This window comes from Anopheles nili, chromosome 3 (genome assembly GCF_943737925.1).
Source record: "Anopheles nili chromosome 3, idAnoNiliSN_F5_01, whole genome shotgun sequence".
NCBI lineage: Eukaryota > Metazoa > Arthropoda > Insecta > Diptera > Culicidae > Anopheles > Anopheles nili.
Window position 1 is genome coordinate 10,320,477 of NC_071292.1, and position 23,765 is coordinate 10,344,241.

At 46.7% G+C, this 23,765-nt stretch overlaps 4 protein-coding genes and 2 non-coding genes across 6 annotated transcripts; 1 reads left to right on the forward strand and 5 right to left on the reverse strand.

Moving 5' to 3' along the window:
- The first annotated feature begins 236 nt into the window (after positions 1 to 236).
- LOC128726597 (uncharacterized) lies at positions 237 to 1,071 on the forward strand. Its single transcript, XM_053820412.1, has 3 exons — positions 237 to 362; positions 505 to 687; positions 751 to 1,071. Exons 1-3 carry the CDS (start codon positions 314 to 316, stop codon positions 975 to 977), a joined length of 459 nt encoding a protein of 152 aa, XP_053676387.1. The 5' UTR covers positions 237 to 313; the 3' UTR covers positions 978 to 1,071.
- A 171-nt stretch (positions 1,072 to 1,242) lies between these two features.
- Positions 1,243 to 2,123, reverse strand: LOC128726596 (uncharacterized). The gene is made up of 2 exons (XM_053820411.1): positions 2,047 to 2,123; positions 1,243 to 1,847 (listed from the first exon to the last, which is right to left on the reverse strand). The coding sequence occupies exons 1-2, from the start codon at positions 2,114 to 2,116 to the stop codon at positions 1,447 to 1,449; spliced, it is 471 nt and encodes a 156-aa protein (XP_053676386.1). The 5' UTR covers positions 2,117 to 2,123; the 3' UTR covers positions 1,243 to 1,446.
- A 1,965-nt stretch (positions 2,124 to 4,088) lies between these two features.
- Positions 4,089 to 15,183, reverse strand: LOC128722887 (uncharacterized). Its single transcript, XM_053816573.1, has 3 exons — positions 14,753 to 15,183; positions 7,423 to 7,626; positions 4,089 to 5,119 (listed from the first exon to the last, which is right to left on the reverse strand). The coding sequence occupies exons 1-3, from the start codon at positions 14,811 to 14,813 to the stop codon at positions 4,908 to 4,910; spliced, it is 477 nt and encodes a 158-aa protein (XP_053672548.1). The 5' UTR covers positions 14,814 to 15,183; the 3' UTR covers positions 4,089 to 4,907.
- A 2,110-nt stretch (positions 15,184 to 17,293) lies between these two features.
- LOC128722638 (dyslexia-associated protein KIAA0319-like protein) lies at positions 17,294 to 23,765 on the reverse strand. The gene is made up of 7 exons (XM_053816314.1): positions 23,579 to 23,765; positions 21,624 to 23,509; positions 21,262 to 21,561; positions 20,898 to 21,203; positions 20,602 to 20,836; positions 20,365 to 20,532; positions 17,294 to 18,493 (listed from the first exon to the last, which is right to left on the reverse strand). Exons 1-7 carry the CDS (start codon positions 23,763 to 23,765, stop codon positions 18,300 to 18,302), a joined length of 3,276 nt encoding a protein of 1,091 aa, XP_053672289.1. The 3' UTR covers positions 17,294 to 18,299.
- Positions 18,711 to 18,833, reverse strand: LOC128728052 (U5 spliceosomal RNA). The gene has a single exon (XR_008411005.1). It is a non-coding gene; the product is annotated as a U5 spliceosomal RNA (small nuclear RNA).
- Positions 19,635 to 19,754, reverse strand: LOC128728054 (U5 spliceosomal RNA). The gene has a single exon (XR_008411006.1). It is a non-coding gene; the product is annotated as a U5 spliceosomal RNA (small nuclear RNA).

Genomic DNA, 23,765 nt, shown 5'->3' on the forward strand with positions numbered 1-23,765 from the left:
AAATCAATGTTTGAACTATTTTATCTTATTTAAAATGTACGGTTATTGCGCAAAAAAAAATCATGATTTATCGCTAAATTGAGGAAAAGAAATTGTAAGTAGTTTTTCTATAATTGTTTAAACCCAGCAGTTTAAAAATACCGGTTTCGAAGGTGGTATTCGAAAAATGGTGAGAAAGAAAAATAAACACTTCTGACGTTTCCATCGTCATTCCTGCTTGTAAACAAAACGAATCACTTGTTGCTCCAGAGAATAATTGTTTTTCACATTACTTTCGTTACCCTGTAGTGCCTGTTTACTCGTATGAGCAAAAATGCAAAATATAGTAAAAGTAATCATCATCGCCCTTAGCATGGGTTCCGGTAAGCTCAACCGCTAGCCAGAGATTCAGGAAGCATTGCTCCCCATCGTTCAGGGACACCTGGCAATGGGAGTGGCACTTTGCTATGCGCCTTCATTAGCATGTAGAACTAGCCAAACGAAACTTGTTTCTTACTTTCCCAGCCGTTGCCATTCGTTGCTACCAGTGCTCATCGCAAACGGACCCGAAAGGCATCGATAACTGTGGTGCATACAAAGCCTTCAACAAGACACAAAACATCGCGATTGAATGCAACAGCGATGAGTCTCACATGCCCGGTTCTTTCTGCATGAAGGTGGTGCATCAGAGTCCACGAGGATTTATCTGTAAGTGTGCTCTTTCACGGCGCGATTGCAACAAGTGTTGATGGTCAACGAATGTCGTTTTAGGGGATGGACGATGGCGTCAAGTAATCCGACAATGCGCTTCCGTATCGGAGACGGGTGTGACCGGAGTGTGCAACTGGGGCGTGTACGAGAATGGAGTCTATTGGGAGGAATGCTACTGCGTGGAAGACGAGTGCAATAGCGCACCGAAACTGACAATGGATCCACTTGCCGTAGTGTCGCTGGTTGGTTTGGTGCAACTGATGGTGCTAACTAAAATTTTAATGTAAGCCAATCTGGGGGAACAAGTACATCCGTCCGTTGAAAACTCACTAGCGTGCCGTTTAACAACTCCGTCCATGCAATAATTTTCCGTCCACATTCCACTGCATCAATACATTTAATCTTAAGATAAATGATAAAACCAGGAGAACATTTATAAGAAGATCAATAAAGTTTACAAACTTAGCTAAATTCTCACAGAAGTGTCATGCTTATTGAACTAACCACGGGCAATGAATTAGCTTAAAAATCTTTATTATAAAAAAAGTCGATTGCTTCATATGGAATAAAACGAATGAGAGTAGACGAAGAAGCTGCTTCGAATACTGACGGGAGATTCCTGTTTCTTTAGAGGACGGAATGTAGTTAAGCCTGCACGTGCTGCTCTTTTGTCACCTTACTATCGACTACTTGTTGAAAATTTTCCTATGGCGTGCGAGATTAAATGCCACCAAGTCAGCGACGTTCCACGAGACATCATGAGAGGTAGCGTGAAGAGAAGATCACCGACAGGAAGATCGCTAACGCGCCCAGCACAAGAACCGCGGCCGGACGGCGTAATGATGCCGAATTGCAACCGTCTTTGCTGTTGCAGGTACAGTACTCCATGAAGATGTTGTAGGTACCGCTGCGCATCAGGCAGAACCGTTCGTCTCCTTCGATGCCCGGTTCGCCCATGAACGCACAGCTCCGGAAGTATCGCCACTCGCCATGTACCTTTTGTCGTATTTTGCGGCACATCGTTGCTTGTGCCAGGGGCAAATGCTCCTTACGTTCCACCTGCTTACAATCCGTGATGGACAGTGTGCTATTGTCGAATGGATCCGCACACTTTGGGTCGGAATCGGAACGGCACTCCCAGCATTTGATGGCGGAACCTGAATGCAAAAATAAATATTAGAGTAATTAACGATCCTCCTGTATCGATCGAGCTCAACGATCGATCACTGCCCAATCGCACCAATCACATTCAGACAGTTGTGCTAAATGATGATAAGCGATTTAAAAAACGCCGCAAAGCGTTATCCTTAGCGGCTGGCGAGCATTCCATGGCAGATGATCATAAACAACACACACCCATTTGGACGCCGAAGCTCAGCAGCACCATCAGACCGCACGCGACAAAACAAACGCTTCGTGACTGCATTCTTGATGTCGGCTGTTTGTTCTTGTATCGTAGATTATAGCAGCACCGTGATTGCACTGTGCTAATACTGTGGTTTTTTAAATATTGGGCTTAACATTAATATAAGGCACTAGAATCGAGGCTTAATTGTTTCGCGTTTCGAACAAAATGATGCGATCGCAGGCAACTGACAGTATCCGATGTTTATGAGCCCTGCTTTAGGTCTGTGGTATGCGTCTCGGTATGACATTTTGCATACAAGCCTCATGGAGCAGCACGGTGCCATAGGTAGATTACTCGCGCTCACAACTCAGAAAAGACATACGGATGTGGTTTTCCCGCACGCATAGGGATATTATTGCTTAGTTATGAGTAACCGCGCCCTTTCGTGGCTAAGAAAAATGAATAATATGATACCTAATCAAACTCTTTTCAATCGTTGATACTGCGCTCAGCATAATCCTCTCTTATACAGTACAATTCTTTTGCTGATGGCAATATTTCGTTCACCTGTGAATGCAGTAGATTATTTAAAGCTAATGTGTTGTATAATACGCCAAACTTTTTGGTTCTAAATGATTTTCAGCAATAGGTAGCATTATCAATGAAGCGAAAGCATTTTTTAATAACATTAAACGTATATTTTTTCGACGGAAGGCTTTATCGTTTACTTTGAAGGCTCTAGATTTAATCGAGCAAACCATACGATTTGCTTTCTTCATATTCTGGAGCGCTATCGTCAGCTGATGAATCAAACGCCCCACTTTCTTTAGTATTAGATTGACTTCATAACAGCTCTCACACTTTCCAATAGACCATTCATAATTTTCTACAAAACTATTTTGAAATAACTTTTTAAAATTTAAATCACAAACGTGCTTTAGTATGGTTCAGCAAGTGCTACAAGTGCGAGCATATCGCTTTACGTAAAAGTGGTTTGAAATTTACAAAACTGTTAGGAATTATTCAAATAACAATTTTATACAAAATATTGAAAACACATGTGTTCCTAAAGAACATACTATTTAAAAGCTAATGCAGAGTGTAAATCTTAAAAAAAAAGTAAAATATCGCAAAAAAAAAATTATCCCCGCGTTGGACGCTCAAAACTGATAATTTTACGCAAAGTAACAGGAGAGCATACCAGCTAAGAGGTTGAATATTTTGAAATTTTTCAGATTATTTTTCGTTTCAAGTGGTGAAATATTTCAATTTTCGAAACTGGTTACTATGTTTTCTAATAGATGGCGCTAATTACGTTTGCGAGAATTTGTTTTATATTCTCATGTATAGATGGCGCTAATTGAAATGTTTCAGTAATGAAACATTTCAAATTGTGAAATTGTTTCCGCTTTCTAATAATAGATGGCGCTGATTTAATATCGAAACATTTCAACGTTGAAAACGCTTAATTTGTATAACACTTTTACCGCCGTAGCACAGCCCAATGCAGAAAATTGCACCCTGTTTGATGTCATGCTCTCCTGTTACTTTTGCGAAAAAATTCGCTTTTGCTCATCAACATTTTTGTGAAGCGCGCCGGAAATTTGTTTTCTTTCATGTATTTATCTTTTTTGCTTTACACACCGTGGTCTTTTCGCTTGTAATGAGCATGTTCTTTGCGAATACCTGTGCTCGTAATATCACGTGTGCACTTGTTTGAATAGTTCGCAATAACTTTATTAAATAGCTGACAATCTTTTGCTTCAAGGGGCATGTTTGCAAGTGCTGACGCGGAATTTAATCTAGAACACGTGTTGTAGTTGAAATTCTCATAATATTGATTAAAGGATCGAAAGAATTGGAAAAAAATCCGGGTGTATTCTTTCAGTTTGCCCTATAAAATAAAAACTTGCCGCACTTTTTTGCTCAAACCATTTTTAGCGAGGAAATTAAGAGCGTTATGAAAATTCCCGTTCGAAAACCCACACTACAGCAAGCTCTAAGGCTCGTTCCAACCATCAAAAAACATCCTCAAGAAAAAAATAAACGCACGATTGTTGTTCGGTGTAACTTTATTTACTATCTTCTTTAAAACTTATGTACATTTTAAACGTTAGTGATGTGATGTAGAATGATCAAATTTAAACTGAGCTAGCGTTTGCACGCTACAACTTGCGAAATATGCGCTGGGAAACGATTAACTTTTGCGGACCTAGCAAAAATTCAAAAACAAAAGAAGAAAACTCCAGTACTAACTGCTGAACAAGATAGCTTTGCTGTTTGCAATTTGCTGCTGCTGCTGTAACGTGCCAAACCGCCCACGTGCTGCTAGATTTTCAAGCAAAACATCCAAATCGACAACTGCCTGCTTAACATCTACTCAATTTGAAACGCCACAACGACAATAGACATAACATTGTGAGCAAAAACAATTCCGTGATTGGCGATGCCAAATTCTCTAAGCTGAATTGCAGGAAAATCGCGTCCGAGCGAGAGGTTCATCGGGGATTTGCATTTCGCAATATTTGTACATTTATATCGTCTCATTGTTGTTATTTTCAACACACAAACTAAAACTGGACCCTAACTGCTTCTTATTCTAGCGCAATCTGCCACGACAGAGAAATTGTTTCGAAACAAACCCTGTTCGGTTTCTGGACGCTTTTAGCGCACATATGTAAGGCAATTTCTGCGGTGATCCGTACGCCATTTGGTAATGATACTGCTTGTGTGGGTGGGTGGGTGGGTGTGTGTGGGTGTGTGCTATCCTTGCCGCTAGTTGGTGCGCTACTCCTGGGAAGGAGAATGAATCTGCTGCTCGCTTTTCAGCACCATTCGCCGAAGGGAAAATTCGAGAACGCCAGGTCGCCTACCAGGCAAGCAGCTTAGCGAACAGTGCACTGGCCAGGATCATCAGCAAAGCCGGTCCGTACGAGGATGCACCATTGCAGCCGTCCGTGAGGCAGGTCTCACAGAACTCGTTCTTGATGTACGAAGGTGTTTGAGCGTTCAGGCACGAGTTTGGTGGCGTATTAACATCCTCGAAGGAGCAGGAGCGTGACACCACGACGCGATCGTTGACTGAAAAGAGAGGGAAAGAGAGTGCGTGATTAATGCAGGATAGCTCCGTTTTTTTTTCTGTTTGGCTCAGAAAATTCGTCATCCCTCAGAAGTAACCCCTAAAATGGCCTTGTCCTCCGGGGCTCAGAACAGTGCCAAGGTTTTGGCATTCGTAATGCAAATTCCAGCTACTCATCAAACGCATCATTGAGCATCACACAGCCCCGTTGATCGGTTGATGATCGTAAATCATCAGCATGGGGGGAGAGAGGTTTGCGTGCATCAGCGGGTGCAACTGTAGCGGGTGTAATTACACTCGAAATGGGGGGGGGTAAGTTCGCCTCAATGTCAACGTTGAAGGTTGCTAGTTTTCGAGCAATCTCATCGTACGGTAGCGCGTTTCTGAGATGCATTCGCGAGGGGAATGCAAATGCACAATCACGCATGCATGTTTTTCTCGCTTCTAATCGCATTTCATTTCGAGGAAAAACGAAACAGTAAAACACTCACACGAAAACGAACATCGCTTACGAGCGATGAACGGCGTTTGCAAGTTCGTTGAAGATCCTCAGGTTGTGATCTACTGTCAAGTGATCTTTGATCTGTTTGGGGCGCGAAAAAAAACACACACAAACACGTGTTTGGTTGCGAGATTCAAGCGATCGTCGTTGTCGTCGTGTACGAGCAATTAGTCCCGTGTGGTTAAAGCAAACTCCACTTTAATATGCATATCGAGCATCACACGCCTCTACCCGAAAAGTGCAAAAGAAATTAATATCAATTTATTGCCCCATCGGTGTGTGTGGGAGTGTATGAGAGATTTAAACCCCCGAGAAGGTTCTCGAATCTCGTTTACCATATTGCGGGAGTGCATTAGGTGCATCTATAGCATCCACCGCTTACACCTGGTGGAGATGGGCTTCAAGGTCGGTCTAGAGCACGTGGGAGGGTGCGAAAGATAGAGAGAGAGAGAGAAAAAGCCTCAACAAACCCCTCCTATGACACACCAAAAGGCCTTCACACGCTGGTTGCGTAACGAACCGCAATCAGCCGTCTGTAATGCAATGCAGTTCGCAAGCATGCACCTTGCACCGATGCAGTTAGTTGCATGTGCATCAATAATAACAACTGCTCGACATGCCGGAGTCGGAGCCCGTCTATTCAATATCACACACCGTTGCTGGGCGTTTCTAACGGTTGGTTATCGGTGTGAAATGAAGAAAAAACCTAACCTCAATCGGTAACATCGCCGCTGCCTCGAAAGGGTCTTCAGAAACGTCCCGGAAGTCGATGGTGATCGTAAAATCGATCTGACGATGGGTGGCACTGGGGTTTTATGAGGTGTTTCTGTTCTTGGGACAGCACGGTTGACACTTTATGGCTTAACCAACCCTCTTCCCTTTGGTCTTGAGTGATCGTTTTTATCGTCACCAACAACTCGCCTTTTATTAATTTCCTCTTTTGGCAAAAAACCCTCCCGTGGGAAGACGCTGATCGTACATCGTCTTTAACCAGCATAGAACCGCACCGATACGGCTCCCATGTGGCCGGAAATGGTGGACTTATCGGGCGAGCTGATACACCTGCCATCAGAACCAAATGGTGGAATAAAACACCTTTCTGGGGCTCATAAGTTATGCTACCGGCGTGGTGTTTCGTGCCGTAGTCGTGGAGTCCGTTGTCAGTCATACATTATGGCAACTTCCTTCGGTATTCTAATCGGTAGTCTCCAGGCGCACAAGGAAGAAAGCCACGTCAGTTCCCTTATTTTTGACGTTCTATTCCTTAGTCCGCGCGAGTTCGTTTTAAAGCGATTTTGATGGATCATTTCCACGCCTCATCGCTTGCTAATCGCTTTCCAAATCGCTACCATACTGGTCGGGATCGATATTACCCGATCGCTGACCTAAATGGCGTTTTCCACGTGCTTAATGTTTCAGCGTTCCGGCGGTTCCTTTCCGTGTTCGTGCTTGGCAGCTATTTTCCAGCAACTCCTGGACGCCCGTCGATAAAAAAAACCCCCCATCACAACCGAGGGAAATGGGGGTCCATTGGCATGATTTGGACGCTAATTAAATTAAGTTGTAAATCTTTCCGGCACACCCCAACCCCTGCGAGCACGCGATGTGAGTGAGATAGCCCATCTTCCTGCCCATTCGCAGCTGTATTTGGTCATGTATGCACCTCAGGATGGCACCAGGACACGGCCACCACGAAGGATCCTCATGCATTAGCTAATTGATTATCTGAAACCTTCTGCTCCCCATATGGGTAAGGGCTTTCATTTTTCCCGCACCTAATTCTTCGTCGCGTTCGATACTTACTGACTTGCTTCATTTTCTTGCACACCGGTCGAGTTTGTGGGTTGATCTGGTTGTTGTACTGGTAGTTCACCTGCGGCGGATAATTACAATCGACGTAACTCCAGCGTCTTTGCTGCTCCGTGATGATCTCCTGAGCGAACGGATCGTCGCAGAAAGCGGCCGTTGAGGCGTCTGACGAACACCGCCAGCATTTGAGCGCGTTGGCTGGAATTAGGGAATAAAAAAGGACACGCCATCTGTCAGTGTTTGTTGGTTGATTTGTTAATCGGTTCCCATCCCAAAGAACGCGCGCGGAACGCCGGAAGTTGCCAGTTCGTCTGGGTGATTTGGCAAACGTGCGGTCGAATTAATCGTACCACTCCCATCATTAAAGCATTATCATCAGCTAAACCCTTCTTAATAAGACCCGTCTTAGTAAGAACATGCCGTCTTTTGTGTCCGTTGCATCTTGGGGACGCTTTGGCTCTTGCCTTAATTGAACGTAGGCAGCTTCTTCGGCTGGTTTTGAGCTTCACCGTACTGATTTATAAATACGTTAACACAACCCCCATCAGATAAATCGTCCGCAGCGCTACTTGCTGAGCACAAAGTGATGATGTACCGAATTTAGACCGAGGTTTTTGTGACGTAACATTACGTGTGTGCCGCTGTTTCCTATCGCTTTTGCTGGTCAAAAAATAGTAACATCTCACCCTCAGCCACACGCAGAGAGATCGACATCACCGGCTTCGGCAGGATGCGGGGCGACCACGAAAATAAATCCCAGTTCTTCCACCGTCATGGCGTCCCTATCAATCATGCCAACGGTCAGCGCAAACGGTGCTCGAGATCGTAGTAGCAACATTAAGGGTGAGATGTAGTTGCTAGGGGTAACATGCGCGAACGTAGCAAACGTTGGTATCTTTCGCCGATCGAAGTAAGCCATCGTGCGTTGTTTATTTACTTCCAGCGATATAAACAAATGGAGGCGCGCGGCAAACGAATGGAGCAGTTTTTGCTTTTTGCTTCATCTCATTTGGAAGCAATTAGTCCGTCACCGCTTCGGTGCAATCATAATATGAAACGATCAATGTGATGTTTACACTTTTAATCTAGTGTCGTTTTGTATCCATCCTTTCTGACAGAATAAACTCCCATTTGCGATGGATTAGGGCACATAAAAGTGTGCTTCTTTAACAGGCTTTAAGGCCTGCTTTTTCGTGCTCGTTTGCGCGGCCTGTTTGCAAATTAAATATTAATCGTCAACGCTTTACACGTGACGAGAAACGCATGAGGCGTTATTAATCACCTGACGGAAATGCGAAAGCTGTACACAACACCTTTCACCAGGTGTTCTGGCAGGAGCGCGTTACATTATGCATCCTTCCTGAACCCGTAATTCGGTGCTTTCTTTCTCTCTGTTTCACTTCACTTTCCATACGCGAAAGGGTCAGCGAACCTGATCCTTAATTGGCGCCCCCACACACCACACACCACGGCAGGTAACCACGGGTTGACGGATCATTTGTGCGCGCGTTAGTATCCGAAAAACGTGACACATTTGACAGGTCGTGGCGGATAACGATGGCGGCCAAATCGCCGCAAGCCAACCACTTCCGGAAGTGGCAAAAGCACTTGTTTGCTATCGGCAATGACGTTCTATTATTCACGGCCTAATCTGACTAATGAAAGCAAAATAAAAAAAGTCACTCCTGCTCGGCGTGTTGTCATCGGGAACCGTGAGTTTACCGAAGCTGTCAAAATGCAGATGGACGTTAGAAAAGGCATTAATCAACCGTGGTCCAGCTTGACGGACAAATGATAGTCATTTCAAGTGTCCGGTGCACGATAAAGGCCTCGATGGATGCAATCCAAACCACCAGCTCAACCCAAGCGAGAGTGGGAAATCGATATGGTTCTCACACAAAAAACGTGAACGCAGGCATTCGAGCACTTGCCACGTGCAATTGTGCGCCATTTTGAGCCCGCGAAACAACTCGATCGATCGACCGTCGATCGGGATCGTTGAGATTGCAAAGTTTGCGTCACCTTTTCGCACGCCTCTAGTACAGGCGATGATGGATGATGGAAACAGTTTTCCCGAGAATAAATCACGCTAAACGCGATTATTATTCCCGTAATAGTCGGTCCCTACGGTCCAGTCACCGGTATTAGAGGCGTTTTATGTGCGTCGGAACCTTCACACGCTCGCGAAACCCACGATTCCGCGGGTGAGTACGGTTTTCGATTAGGTTCAATTTTATATGTGACACAAATTCCGCCACCACACCGTTAACGAGTGGTTAAATTATGAACTGCCGTCAATCATTGCGATGACTTTGTACGACGAACTGTGTGATGTAGCCGCAACAAGGAGCATGACTCAAGCGCAATCTGGCATCAATTTCAAACGGTTAGCGCTATTGAATCGATCGCTCGACAATTAATACCGGCACCCATTCTGCCACACAGCGCGGGAAAGAAAAATTAAAATTATTAATATTAAACGCGCACCGAACGGTGGCAGTACTTATCGTACCCCGATCGTAGCTAACGCATCGACTTCTCCAGAAGTCACCTTGCCGCATCCAATTGCCAATCCCTGTCACGTTGCTCACTAATTGTTTGCAGCTCGCGCTACCGTTGAGTGCCGCCTGCGAGTTGAGATGTTGACTCACGCGCCTGTTTCAATGCCAATCCCCAAACGCCTAGCACGCATCTGCCGTAAGTGTGCCGTGGTTTGTACGTGCGCACCAGAGGTATATTTAAAGATAGGTATTACTTCCCATCATCAATCCACGCCCTAAACCCGCGGTGACGAAATTCTATGATCTAATGCTGACCCGGGCCTATGCTGGCCGGAATTATTGATGACCGAACTCGGGAGTTTATTTGTCCGGGTTAGGTTTTTGCGTTGCCATAGCGATCACGCAACATCACGCACTTATCGCTAGCGCGCGGGACCAAGCGGTTCGCTAAAAACAGATGTGTTGAAGCGTTAGCTAAAAATATTATGATTTAAAAATAAAAACCGCACGTTCCGGGCAGCGCTTTCACGCCGGGGAATTTCGAGGAGAAGCTAGCTGGTGGTGAGCTGGCAATGGAAGAAGGGTGGTTCCACCTCTCGACGCATAACTTTGCACCATAGCTCTTTTTCCCATCGGAAGTTAGCCATCTCGAACGAATCCGCTGGTGGTCAGAACCCTGCGTCGATTGGTTTCAATCCTTCACGCAGGTTTTTTTGACAGCTCTGTGTCCTGAAGTAAAAGTCCGAAAAATCATGGCTTGCTTGACATCAAGATTCGCCCCCAAAAGATGAAGCATTGATCACGCACATTTCAGAGGCTTGAAGGCCAACACCAGCGAGTAAACAAAACGTGCCGAAAATGTTGGAAACAACAAAAAAAGAGGCACCTCCATTGATGTTGTCATTGATGGCGTGGAGCAAACACGCGCCCCCAAGCGTCCATTGTTTGTGATGTGAGATTTATGGCACCATGGGCAGGAAGGTACATGAATCTGGATGATTCTGACACACGATTCTGACGCGCCCGGGCATCCATAAAGAGTGCATTTTAGAGGACAATCAATTAGACAAATGCCGCTAACCGTCCGTTGCATGAAAAATGGCGCCTCATCGGCGTGCTTGGGATGCTCGGAAGCACGGTTACAACAAATCACGCGACTACATCAACCCTGGGAAAGGGAACATCGTAATGCTTTCACGGACGCGTTGGGATGTTTTTCACCGCCCAGTGATGTAATCGTGGCCACCTTCGTGCCCGTTTCCGTGCCATCGCCCAAACAAACAAACACTTTTTGGGGGCAGTAAATTCAAGATTATCGTCCACCCACCGAAACGTAGGTGCAGGTGGTGGTGGTGGGAGGGGTTTTGGGGTGGTTTGATGCCCACATTACATGTGGGTCTCTGGGGCAGCATATCGAGAGAGAGAGAGAGCTTGGCGGGAAACATAAGTAAAACAAATTTCCCGCCAAATTCGTTCGCTTTCCTTTTTTTTAGCTCTTCTCCCTCAGCGATGGGTCTCGTTTATGTTGTTCGCCTTTCAAATTCCGGAATCATGCCAACATGGAACCCACCCTAAAGGTAGTGGAGGCTTCCAAATTAAACTTCCCATCCCTGGGCCTTTTACGATGGATTAGACGTGGAAAAACCGTTTAGCTCACCAAACTGACAGACAGCTTTTAAGGTGTGGTCGTTGGTTCAGGACTCCTCGGAATTGGAACCACGTGATGCGAAAGGCGTCTAGGCGTTGGTTCTATCACGCCATGCCCTAGATTATTAAGTCGCCATGTCTAAACCCTGCCAACTAAACGCCCAATGAAGCTGATGCTCGAAAGCCTGGCCACTCTTAAACACCCTAGTGCAGCTCGTGTGCTCCAGCATCACACCGCTAAAGTGACACCGGTTAATTAAAACCAATAACCCCGACAACAAATGCACCCATTGAAGGGTGAGCCGCACGATTGCCGGCCACGTGGTTGCCCCTTTTTGCCAACTGTCACGCTTTTGTTCGCGGCGCTTCAATGCCACCGAACAAGCGGACGAGTTCTTCCATCGCCACCTGTATGCCCGATCGATCGATCGTGCTGGCCGCATTCCAAAATGGCAAATGTGCGTGGCGTAATGGCATCTCAGTCACCTCACGCTACCCAGCCAAGACGTCGCCATCGATGGATTGAACGATGAGATCACCCTCGCATGTTCGCAAGTGGCCACAGCAGCTGAGCAGACAGAAGCCAGTCTGAGGTGTTTCTGGGCGGTTCGACGAGACAAAGCAAGAGAGAGAGAGAGAGCTAGGGCGTTGTAGGGGGAAAAAAGGCTCTCGAAGGCACCGATTTAGTGACACCTTCGCCACGAAACAATGGACCCCTTCTGGGGGGATTTCACTCGATTATCTTCGGATGCAAAATAATCACGAAAAGGGGAAGCAATCACCGTACAATCGTCGTTGTCCGGGAGCCCAATCCGGTCACGGCGTAAGCGCTAATGCCAACTTCCGGGCGTCTGTAGGGCGTAGAATGAGGTCCACCACCTTCCAGACGAACAGCTTCACTTTTTCGCTTGATCCGCGCATTGTTGTTTGAAATTGGGCACGGCATTATCGCCGAACCTGCCGAGGGTGGTCACAGATTGAGGGTCACACGTCGCAGGTGACATCATCATTTTTGAACGCGTAAGGGTTCAATCCAGAGGCTTGTTTTTTCTTCTTCTCTTCGCCCTTTGTCGCTATAATGTGTGTGACCTTCACGAACGATGGCGTGCTATCAACGGACCCGACCCTTCAGAGACCTCGGTGGGTTTTGATTTCTACCCACTTTGAAACAATGCTCCATTCAAAGCCGGGGACCATTTTTAAGGATAATTTAACGAACATCCCTTAAACCAAGGAGACACTCTCTAACCGGGCTTATTTTCTTTAAATGTCGTCGAGCGAAATAAATGACCCCCTCTTGGATGCATTATTACACGATCGCTAAAACGCGCCACAACAATTTACACCCTGCTCGGTGTAACGCACTAAACAACGGTCAGCTTTCGTTGGGGATCAGTTTAAAAATAGCTCAACCTACCGCACAACACCCAACTGGAAGGCATAAACAACTACGGTCACAACTGCGCCAGCTGTGAGTTGCAGTTCTCGGCCCCATATTGTTTCCATACGCCCGCCAAAGGGCTGCAAACAGGTCCACTTTGAAAAAGTGGCACACACGAGCGAGAAAACGAGAGAAATAATTCCAGAACCACCGGCCACCCCCATTCGAAAGGGTGCGAGAGCTTAATTGCATCACCTTGGCGCAATTAATGCGCCTCGCGTACGTGTGCAGCATCGATCGCGCCTTACTCACACGGTTTGAATATTAAGCCACAGGCACCATGTGGTCGAGGGACTGCTGCTGGAATTCCAACACGACCACAGTTTGATTCCAGCACAATCAACGACACTAGCGGGCCGTCATGCGAGACGACGCCCCATTCCGTTCGGGACTGACGTTGATCTTTTGATCTTGAATTTTAGCTAATTTAATTCATAAATACTCTCTCTCACTCGCGTTCACGTGGGCATGACTGGGAGCATTCCCCAACATGATTCCATGGAAGACCCAAGGGCGACCTAAGAGCTACTGGAATGTTTGCTGGACCCCTGAAGCTCAGGCACAGTGAAGTAGATTAAATTTATCGTTAATTAATGTCGCACTCGGGTGACATTTAATCCACCGGGAGGGGTTGAGAGTTGTTCGCATTTGTCTTTCGGGGGAGATCACACAACGATGGGGTTTGGTTTGTGCGCCCAGTCGTAACTGTTGCACTTGCGTGTCTGTTTTTTCTTCCCGCCCAACCACACGAAAGAGATGCGCTTTTAATTGACACCATGCAACTGCCTTGGTAGGGGGGGTTTCAAGTGCACCGCCTTTTTCCACGTAACGTGAAAAGCGCATGCTAAAAGGGGTGGCATGAAATGAAGAGTGTCAATTTGGGCTCGGTTGTTTGTTTTGATTCCGGAACAAACGACCAACCACCGGATTGTCGGAGACAATGAATTGTTTTTAATGACCTGTCCAACAGCGAAGTGGTTCGATTGCGTCACAACCTCTCACTTTCCAAAAATGGAGCACCCCAAACAATTGGAACGCGCACATATTTGCTCACACTCATCGTCCAAGCGATAGTGTGGATTTTGGGGGTTCGAACGTCTTCGAATAAGCACGCTTCAAGTACATGCGCTTAAGTAGAGCACACGAACGTTCGAACGAACCCAACGCCCTAGCTTCTTCATCAGATGGCTCACGATCACTTTGTTTGCCTGGCCGAAGAAGCCAACAAGTGGGAAAACCGTGGCAGTGGTGCTCTTTCAAACAATTCTGCTCACTCCCTTCCCATCACAACCGACTCGATTGTGACCTAATGCGGAGTTTTACGTTTGACTGATCACCGACAACGCCTCGTCAGAAGGTTGCGGGGCTCCAAAGCGAACTAACAAACAAACATACGAAAATGTAGCCCGCATTCGGCTAATTACTTCCCAAACATTTCCACCCTGAAGGACGCTGAATTGCTTATCCTTTGGAGTGTGTCGTTTCTCCGGTTCGGTTGCTGTAGATGGAGGTTTAGCTACATCCGTCACCATTATTGTTTTATTTTACTCTTTTTCATGCAACTCCTGCTCCGCCATCGGTTATCAATAATTCAAATGGCAAAAAAAACCGTCAAACCAAACATCTAATCTAACCGCTCAGGGTTTCGTTGCGCAGGGAGAGACCGTGAGCCGTTTCCTTCCGTTGCAGTTTCACAAACACGGTCTCTGCCGATGGTGACCAGCCTCCAACTTACCTGCTTCGAAGCCGCACAGCACCAGCAGCAAAGTTGAAACCAGCACGAGCTTGGGCGCCATGTTGTTTTATGGGTGGTGGTGGTTTTTTGTTGTCTTCTTCCTCTCACACTTTTTTGTTCCCTTCTTTACGTCACACGGATGCTGCACGGATGAAAGAAAAGCGGCAAATTGTCCACTTTTCGTCACACTCGTTTTTGGGTTTGTGTGTTATTTGAATTTTTTATCGACGCTCTCGCAAGCGCACTGAAACTTTTCAAAATGCACAAACCGCGCGCACCGAAGGATTGCTGAACGCTGGACGAAGATCACGCACGATCACAGACCAAAGAGGATCACTCGATCGCTTTACACAGATGGGGTAATGAATTTAGGCAGGTCAAATCGGTGACTGTTGGACACACGTGAATTAAAGCACACGTTCTAACGGGTGTACGGTTGCCAGAAGACTAAACAGACCCGCTTAGGGTGTTTTGCTTAGCGTGGTTAAGCGCGGTTTAGCATTCCCGAAGCGTGCCGATCGCGAACACAACCCGAACCCGAACGCACGAATCAACGCCACGTTTGGTGGGGCGCAAGCAACGGCGTGGCGTTGTTGTGACGCGTGATTTTTTCTTTCTTTTTCGCGGCTTCATGTTGCCACGCTGATGGTGTTGTTAATGTTGTTGCTGCTGTTGTTGTTGTTGTTGTTGTTTGCAACCACGCACGCGAACGCCTCGCGCAAAAAGGCGTCTATAGCAACGCGCGTAGCCAGTCCTGTACGCCTGCCAGCCTTTTTTTTTTTGATTTCGCCACCATAGGAAATGATTCAGTCATAAAAGGGGTTCGACACACACACGCTTGCTCCCACAGAAATCGTATCCTTCCTGCAAACAAACAACGGGCGCGTTGCCCGTGTGCGTTTGGCAAACGGGTGATGGGAAATTGGACCCCCACCCAAAAGCGTATTAATAAAATCTCGCCCGCTTGTCCGTGTGCACTTCTCGGAGCGAAATTCCTGCGGTCAAACCACCCGTTTCGATCTGACCTCCCACTTCACGCGCACCCCGTGTGGCTTTACGCATGAATTTGAGCGCTTTCCCAACGTCGAAAGCGATGTTTGACGATGATGTAATTTATGTCTTCGAAGAGCGAGACGAAAGAACAACAACGCAGCACAGCACGTGAGTGCGCCACCGGGGGTGGAGGGGATGGAATGAGGTCTGGAAGAGAAACAAGTTCTTTTCGGCGATGAAACGTGCCAAGCAAACGCGCCCGGTTTTTCGAGTTGATGCGCGAAACAAAGAATGAAACGATGGCAGCAGCGCGGACTGGAACTGTGCCAACGCGTGGGGCGTTCGGAAACGATCGCCCAAGATCGCGACCTGGGATTGGTAAAGGGATCCAAACGAGAGGGAGACGCGATCGACGAAGGTCAACAAGGGCTCCCCACCCTGGCTGAAATAAGGGTGAGCCGAAATACAAACCACACACAAACAAAAACACAACGCGGCGGCGGACGCTTGCGAATGATCGAGAGAGCTGCAAACGACCACGCCAGAAGACGGACCTCACGATTGACGAAAATGAGCGAGGTTGAACTATAGATGGGGGTCCAGGTTCAGGTAGATTTGAGGCCGTTTAAAGTAACCAAACGTTGCCCGGACGGTCCGTTGATCGTTTGAAGTTTGATTTTCTTTGGCCTCAGCAAAAACAGGCAACATTAATCTCGAGCAAGGGGACTTGTTTGGCGAAGCGGTTTCTTCTCAGTTTGACCCGTTCGTTGCTTTGCGTCATACTCCGGTTGGGTCCTAAATTCTCCATCTCTGCAACGTACGACTGTACTTTGGAGTGAAGGCACGATCGTTGGCGATTCGCCAGGGTAATCTTCGCTTTGGAAAGTTACGTACCTCATCGCCACTTGCTCTTCACACTTCAATACATCACGGCCCGGGTACGGCATAACAGGATGCCACCAAATTCAGCCGCGGGGAAAAATAAGCGAAAAAAAATGGACTCATTCGACACGGTTGATCGATGCCCGTCGGTTCCACTGCGATGTACTCTTGACCGACATCGATCCGGAAGCGCTGGTAGCCAATCGAACGGAATCAACCACCCGAATGTGGTCCATGAGTCTATGCGTAATTACGCGTGGTTCGTCTCCCTCCACATTTGACTGGCTTTGACTGTCTGCTGAACGGTGGGTGATTTTAAAATTAATTACTCTCAATTGATTTTGGACGATTCCGGGTACCCGATACTGGTTGGTTTTAGCGGTCAAACATGTTCAAGTGTAAAGTTACCACCATACCATGCAAGACTAAATCCCTTAAAATTGCATTAATTAACTGCGAGATTGTTCTTCTGTTTTCTGGTAAACGATCGCACAATGTCGGCCCAACAGACGTAAGATAAAGAGCCTCACAACGTGGAAAACATACTAAAACGAGAAGAATTTTAGAAACGAGTTTTTCAATTTGTACATTCGTGATATTATCAATATACCTTCCTTCCAGCTAGTTCGTTTAATCAAATAAACTCTTACCCTGTCGTGGTTGGTTTTGCATGTCGATTTTATTGTACTCCCTGCTTTCTATGACTCGGTCGTATTCCGCACTTCCGTAAATAATCCTGCCACGACGCAGATAGCGTGTCCTCGTTATCCCTTTAGGAGCACGTTAACTCACACCGGCTCACCCGTAAGTACGTCATACGATGTCTGTTGCCGCGTTTAATACTGCTGAGCTGACCCACCCCCATCGTGCCCATCGATCGGCGCATTTTCAGGCCCAATCCTTGCCGTGGGTCATCTGCACTGCTTTCCACCACCCCCTTTGCCTATCGGCCGGTGCTCACAGCCCGCTACGCACCGCACGACTAATATATGTAATATATGGTATGTGCGTACTGATTTTCCTAAACGTACTAAATATTTCACCAAGAGACAGAAAGAAAAACACACTCACAAGCAAAAGCCTAACGCGGTTTGCGTTTGCTGCGTACCGCTGGGCGACATCGAGGAAAACGGACGAACTGTGACCGTTTGCAAGACTTAAGCTCACCACACACAGACACACTCACACACCCGCTCCTGCATGGGTAGATTTTCTTCTTTCTTGGACTTTTCATGCCTAGGGCGCACGTTAAACAAGTGAATTTTTCAAGTCCTCCAACACCTCCTGTTCCGTTCGATGGCATTTGAATCACAATGGTTATTATAATTACTGTGTTGGAAATAAGTACTGATGAAAAAAAGAATGGAATGCAACGAGAAGTGCACCTCGGCGAAAATTGAATAATCACCACGGATCACGCGAAAGGAAGTCAGGTTAAAATAGGTACAATACAACGATAATAAGGAATTAAATTTTGCCCCTCAGCGGCATGCCGGTAAGGACGCAATCACTATCAAGCGTATTAGGAACGTATGGTAAAACAAAATGTCTCTCCTCACTGACTAGTGGCCTTGGGAAACCCCCAGCCCGGGTATGCTCGTCCTTTCGGGCGGCACTGGAGTCTCTTGCACTGAACCGGCGCTTTCCTTCACGCGTCATGCGTGCGTAGCAGTTAAGCCTTTATACGGCGTCCAAGTCGCGTGACGCCATACTTCGGATGTCCACCACCTCCGTTCCGCAGTTCCCCATTCGGAAGGCCTCCGTTACCGGACCGTCCCGGTATGACGCCGTTTTGTCGCGATCGGCTCTCGAACAGGACGTCCGAATCGGTTTCGCTATCGGAAATAGTCGTTCCCGTGCGATTAACTGCAAAAGGTATGTATTAATTGTAACGATTATAGAAACTTAAAGTCGTGCCTTATCAACACAGTGCATGAACAGTTGCGTGATCCATCCTACGTGAAATAACCTGCTTTTGTAAAGGTCTAGAACCACAATACTTCGAGACACTGTATTATGATGTATTATGCTTTAATCATTTAATTAATTATATATATATTACTTTTTGTATTAGATTAGGGCTCGACCCCTAGTGGGATCGAGACTGACAAAAATTCATATTAGACTCATTAGAGTACCCCTCTCCACGGAAATCTTTAGTAAAAGGCGAAAGATTTATTCGACAACTGAAGAGAGGTCAGAGTGAAGAGAGTAGCTTTTTCCCTCAGACCACACCAACCGGTGCCATGCTCCGTTAGCGATGTTTAGACACAACGCTTCAATCATATGCTGCACGCTCTTTACCCTTAACTTAACACTTTAAAAAGAGCCATAGAGCAATGAGTTGCTAACTAATGTCATATAACACAGCTAAATGGGGTAACAAAAAGGACAAAACGGGAAGTTTTTCACATTAGCCGTATATATTTCGGCTGTAATTTACCGGCATCATCGTCGGAAAGTCTGCTAGTTTTCATTGCATTCACGCAGCACCATTTTGACACATCGCGAACGCATATGCCAAATATGAGCGTCATTTGTTAGGTTCCGCGAAACATTTCAACAGTAGCTAAGGGTGCAGGCCAGCAGTGCATGACATAAATTTAACTACACCCATCTACAATACAAAATCTCATACGTTTTCAAGTTATAAAATAAAATAGTTTTCTAAAAACAGTTTTTTTTTTTAATATCAACCCAATATTTCTTATTGCTATCTCTAGCCGAAATATTACTTTATATGAATCACCCGAGTTATAATTATAAGCTAGATGTTATTTTATCTGTAACTCTTTGGAAAACTCATACTTTATATTATAATCTCTTGAAAAGTGAACATATGAAGGCATATAGAACACTGTTTGTAGTCTCATGAACCGGCTAGTCACAGCCTGTTGGAATTGATTAAGTTCATGAACACTTTCACAGATTTTAAGCAGATAACGATAAATGTAATTTCCTTTATCAATCTTAAACTTTACATTTTTGTGTAAGAATTAGGGCTCGATCCCTAGTGGGATCGAGACTGACAAAAATTCATATTAGACTCATTAGAGTACCCCTCTCCACGGAAATCTTTAGTAAAAGGCGAAAGATTTATTCGACAACTGAAGAGAGGTCAGAGTAAAGAGAGGAAATTTTCCCCTAACACCACACCAACCGATGCCATGCTCCGCTAGTGATGTTTTGTTGCGACGCATGCAACGGTTTATCGAACAGCTGAGTGACCATCATAACATCAACATAGCAACACCATAAATATGAACCGGTTCATAGCTGCACCATATACTCTTTAACACATATCCTGTCTGCTAGCAAATGACAAGTCATTTGATCGACATCGCAACAAAAAAATGGATTCTAAGCCTGCATTAATACAGCATTTTCTAACCGGCTCATCATTTCGATTATGCTGACATTCCACCGCATCTGTCATCGCAAGGATGCATTTTTTTGCATACAGACCGGTAGCACTTTTGTAGGGTTCCAACAGCATGTTAAAAGCCGTTTAAAAATTTGTTAACCCGTAAAATTAAGCATAAAGCCAGAAATGGAACATAATGGTCTATGTTTCTACCTAGTCGTAAAAAAATTAAAAAAAAAGTAGCTCAACCGTAACAATAAGCCATATGGTCCTTGTAAGTTTAAAACCATTGGCTACGTATAAATCATAAAACATCACAAATAAAATAAAAATAAAGATATACCAACTTTCTACTATTTTACAATATACTCACAGGAAGGCAATTCCTCGTCGTGCGTCTGTAACAATGAGTACTTCTGCGGTTTGGGTCTCGTACGAGGCTTCGCCGACCGTCGGCAAAGGCAAGTGATTCCCCAGCAAATTCCGGACAACACGAAGAATACTATCAATACGCCGACAATAACGTACAATATTGACCAATCTGAAAGAACGGATAATGAATTTAGGAAAATATGCGAATTTATCTTCCTTCTCCCTTTCCAATACCTACCACAATTGGCCTCGGCGATACCCCAGAAGTAGAAAACATCCGGCATCCAGAAGCTTTGGCAAATGCACTCCCGTGTTTCGGCATTGCACACGCCGTGCCCCGAGCACTCGTTCTGGCAAACCGTCGTTCGAATGCCCACAACCGACGTCCCTAGGATGGTGTAGTCCCGCCAAAACTTTTCCTTCAGTATTCGCTCCACCTCCAGTGCGGGCATCAGCTCTTGTCGTTCCTTATCCTATAATGGTCATTTTCGGTCAAACATTTTCGTTATTTCACACCCTCGCAATGCCACTTACTTCGAGGCCGTATTTTTTCTCTACGTAAAATACGATCACCACTTGACCAGTCCTCGGTTCCACCTTCAACTCTCGAACGTGCAGTTTTGCCATATTATCGCCTATCAGCAGGGTTAGCTTCTGCTCGATCGAATCCAACTCGGCCGCCGTCAGTACGGTGGCCTCGGTCGTGATGGTTACCTCTACCAAACTCATCAGCAACGGGTCCGGGCGCACGATAATACTAACGGTGTCGGAAGCGGACAGGCCTTGCCCATCGTAAACGGTCAGCTTAAAAACGTATCGTCCGGTAACGATGTTCGTCAACTAAAAGAAATTGAATTATAGTATACTCGGCTCGGTACAATCTCCACAGCCTACATACAATCAGCGCCGGTTTGGTGTCGCTGTCGTCGATTATTGTCCCAATCGCAAGACTGCCCGGTTCCCGCGTCCAGCTGTACCGCACTATACCGAGATCGTCGCTCGATCGACTGCCATTCAGCACGAGCACATTGGTGGGCAGCGTCACCGTTTGATCCCCTCCGGCATTCGCCACCGGTGGGGTGTTTTTCTCCTGCACCAACGTTATACGCACCCGATCGCTGGCATTGTTGTTAGCTTCATCTGATACGGTCAGCTCAAACACGTAGTCTCCTATCGTTAAACCGGTCGCATTCGCCGTCTGCAAAAAGAGTAAACCGTTAACCTACTGACGTGAAAAGAACACGTGTCTTCATGACTCACAGAAGCGTTAGCGTTAGCGATCAGCGCTGTATTGGGACCGGAAACTTGTTGCCAGGAATACGTTGCAATTTTTATGTCATCGCTTGATTCGCTTCCATTAAGCGTGGCCCAGTTCTGCGGTAGATAGATCGTGGTCCCGTTCGTGCCTGCTTTGGCAATTGGTGGACGATTCGTGGGCGGTTTCACGAATACGTGGACCATCGAGGTGCTGCTCTGGTTCTTTGCATCCGTCACCTTCAGCTCAAACGCGTACACTCCCTCCTCCAGATTGGATAGTTGCAAGAACGGAGTCCGTGTGTTCTGCATATCGACCGCCTTCGACTGGTTCGTGCTGGTTTTTGTCCATTCCCACGCCACGATGCCATTGTCGTCCTTGCTAAGTGACCCATTCAACGTGACGTTATTGTTCGGTAGGTATAGTATAACGTTTTTTCCCGCATTTGCTTCCGGCGGATAGTCGATTTCCTTCAGCACTTGTATGATGGCCGTCGTGCTGTTGCTTAGTCCCTGCTCGTCTACTACGGTCAGATTGAACGTGTAGTTGCCGGCTATCGTGAGGTCCTTCAGCTGAAGTGTGCTCACCTCTGGCAGCTCGGGCTGGTACCCGAGTGGGCCTTGGGCCAGCACCCACTGCCAGCGGATAATTTTGACGTCGTCGCTCGAAGCGCTCCCATCCAGGATGGCTTCGTGATTCGGCAGCCGTACAGGTTGGTTCGTGGGAGTTATGACCGCCCGAGGAGGTTTATTAATTTTCTGCTCCGGTAACACGGTGATGTTCATAAAACCTTCGCCGTACGAGCCGTTCTGGCCACTGACCGTTACCTTAAATTGATATAAACCCTCGGCTAGCCCCGACAACTTCGCGATGGACTTCGTTGGGTCCGCGATGGTGCTATTGTTGTCGCCCTTGGGCTGCGATACCAACGTCCACAGATAGTTGTACTTATCTCCGCTCATTTTCTCGTCAGGTATCACGTATGCGGACAAGGTGGCCTCATTCGTCGGAAGACGCACATCCTTCGAGGCCACAGATACGGTCAGCTCCTTCGAAGATCGCATCGGTGTCTGCAGCGGGTCTTCCGAATCGCCGGTGTCACCGTTTTCCATCGTAAGCTTTTGTGCGGACAGCATCTGCGGGACAGCAATCGAGCTTCCGATAGCTTGTTCCACCAATGGTTCCTTTGAACGGCACATATCCTTCTCACCGCGCTCGAACCCCTCAGGACACGTACAGATGCCTTGGTGGAGGGATGAAACCACGCGAACGCAGACTTCGTTCCTTGGACATGAATCCTCGCGCGTTACATCGCACGGCCGCATGGAGCCAAGCGCCTTCGTCTCCGAGTAGAACTTGCTCTCTTCAGCTTCCTCGTCGTACTGATCGCGGATGTAATTGTTGGCGTACTTCTCGAATCCTGCTCCCGGAGCTCCGTAGTCGAGCGATTTATATTGTCCTCGGTAAATGTCTTCAACGGATGGGAGACTGTACTTGTTTTCGCCTCGTGTCCGCACCACACCGTTCGCCAAGTTGTACATCTCCGCGAGTTTTCCCAAAAGGTTTTCCTCGCCATCCTCTTCGGGCATCGGCACCGGAGCTGCTCCATTCGCTAGAAGATGCTTTTCTTGTGTCTTTTTCAGCACCTCCCACCATGAGGCACCGGATAGGCCATCCTCGACCGGGTTAACTAGCACCATGCGCAACGTCGACGAGGTCTCTCTCTTCGCCGGAAGGCACATCTCGTTGCTGATACACTTTACATGGTAGCACGTTTCATTAAATATAAACGCCGTGTGACAGTTTGGCCCTTTGCGGCAGCAGTCTCTCACACACGTCTCGAGTGAAGTCGCTTGGGAATTTTCCGTGTAATTCCCAGCATTTTTATTTCCTAAAAACAACAATACACAACAATTAAATAAAGATGTAGCAGTAACAATAAAAGCGAACCAATTCCTACCCATCGGCGCATAGCCGTCGAAGACGTAGTGCATCATGCGAGGACATTTCTCTATGCCCGACAGCACTGCCGCCGTCGGAGCATGTTGTTCCTCCTTAGCATCGTCAGCGAGCCCGCAATCGACCAACGGAATTCTGGTTGCAACCAGCGCCGACACCAGCAAAATCCATTCTCGACCCGCAACCAT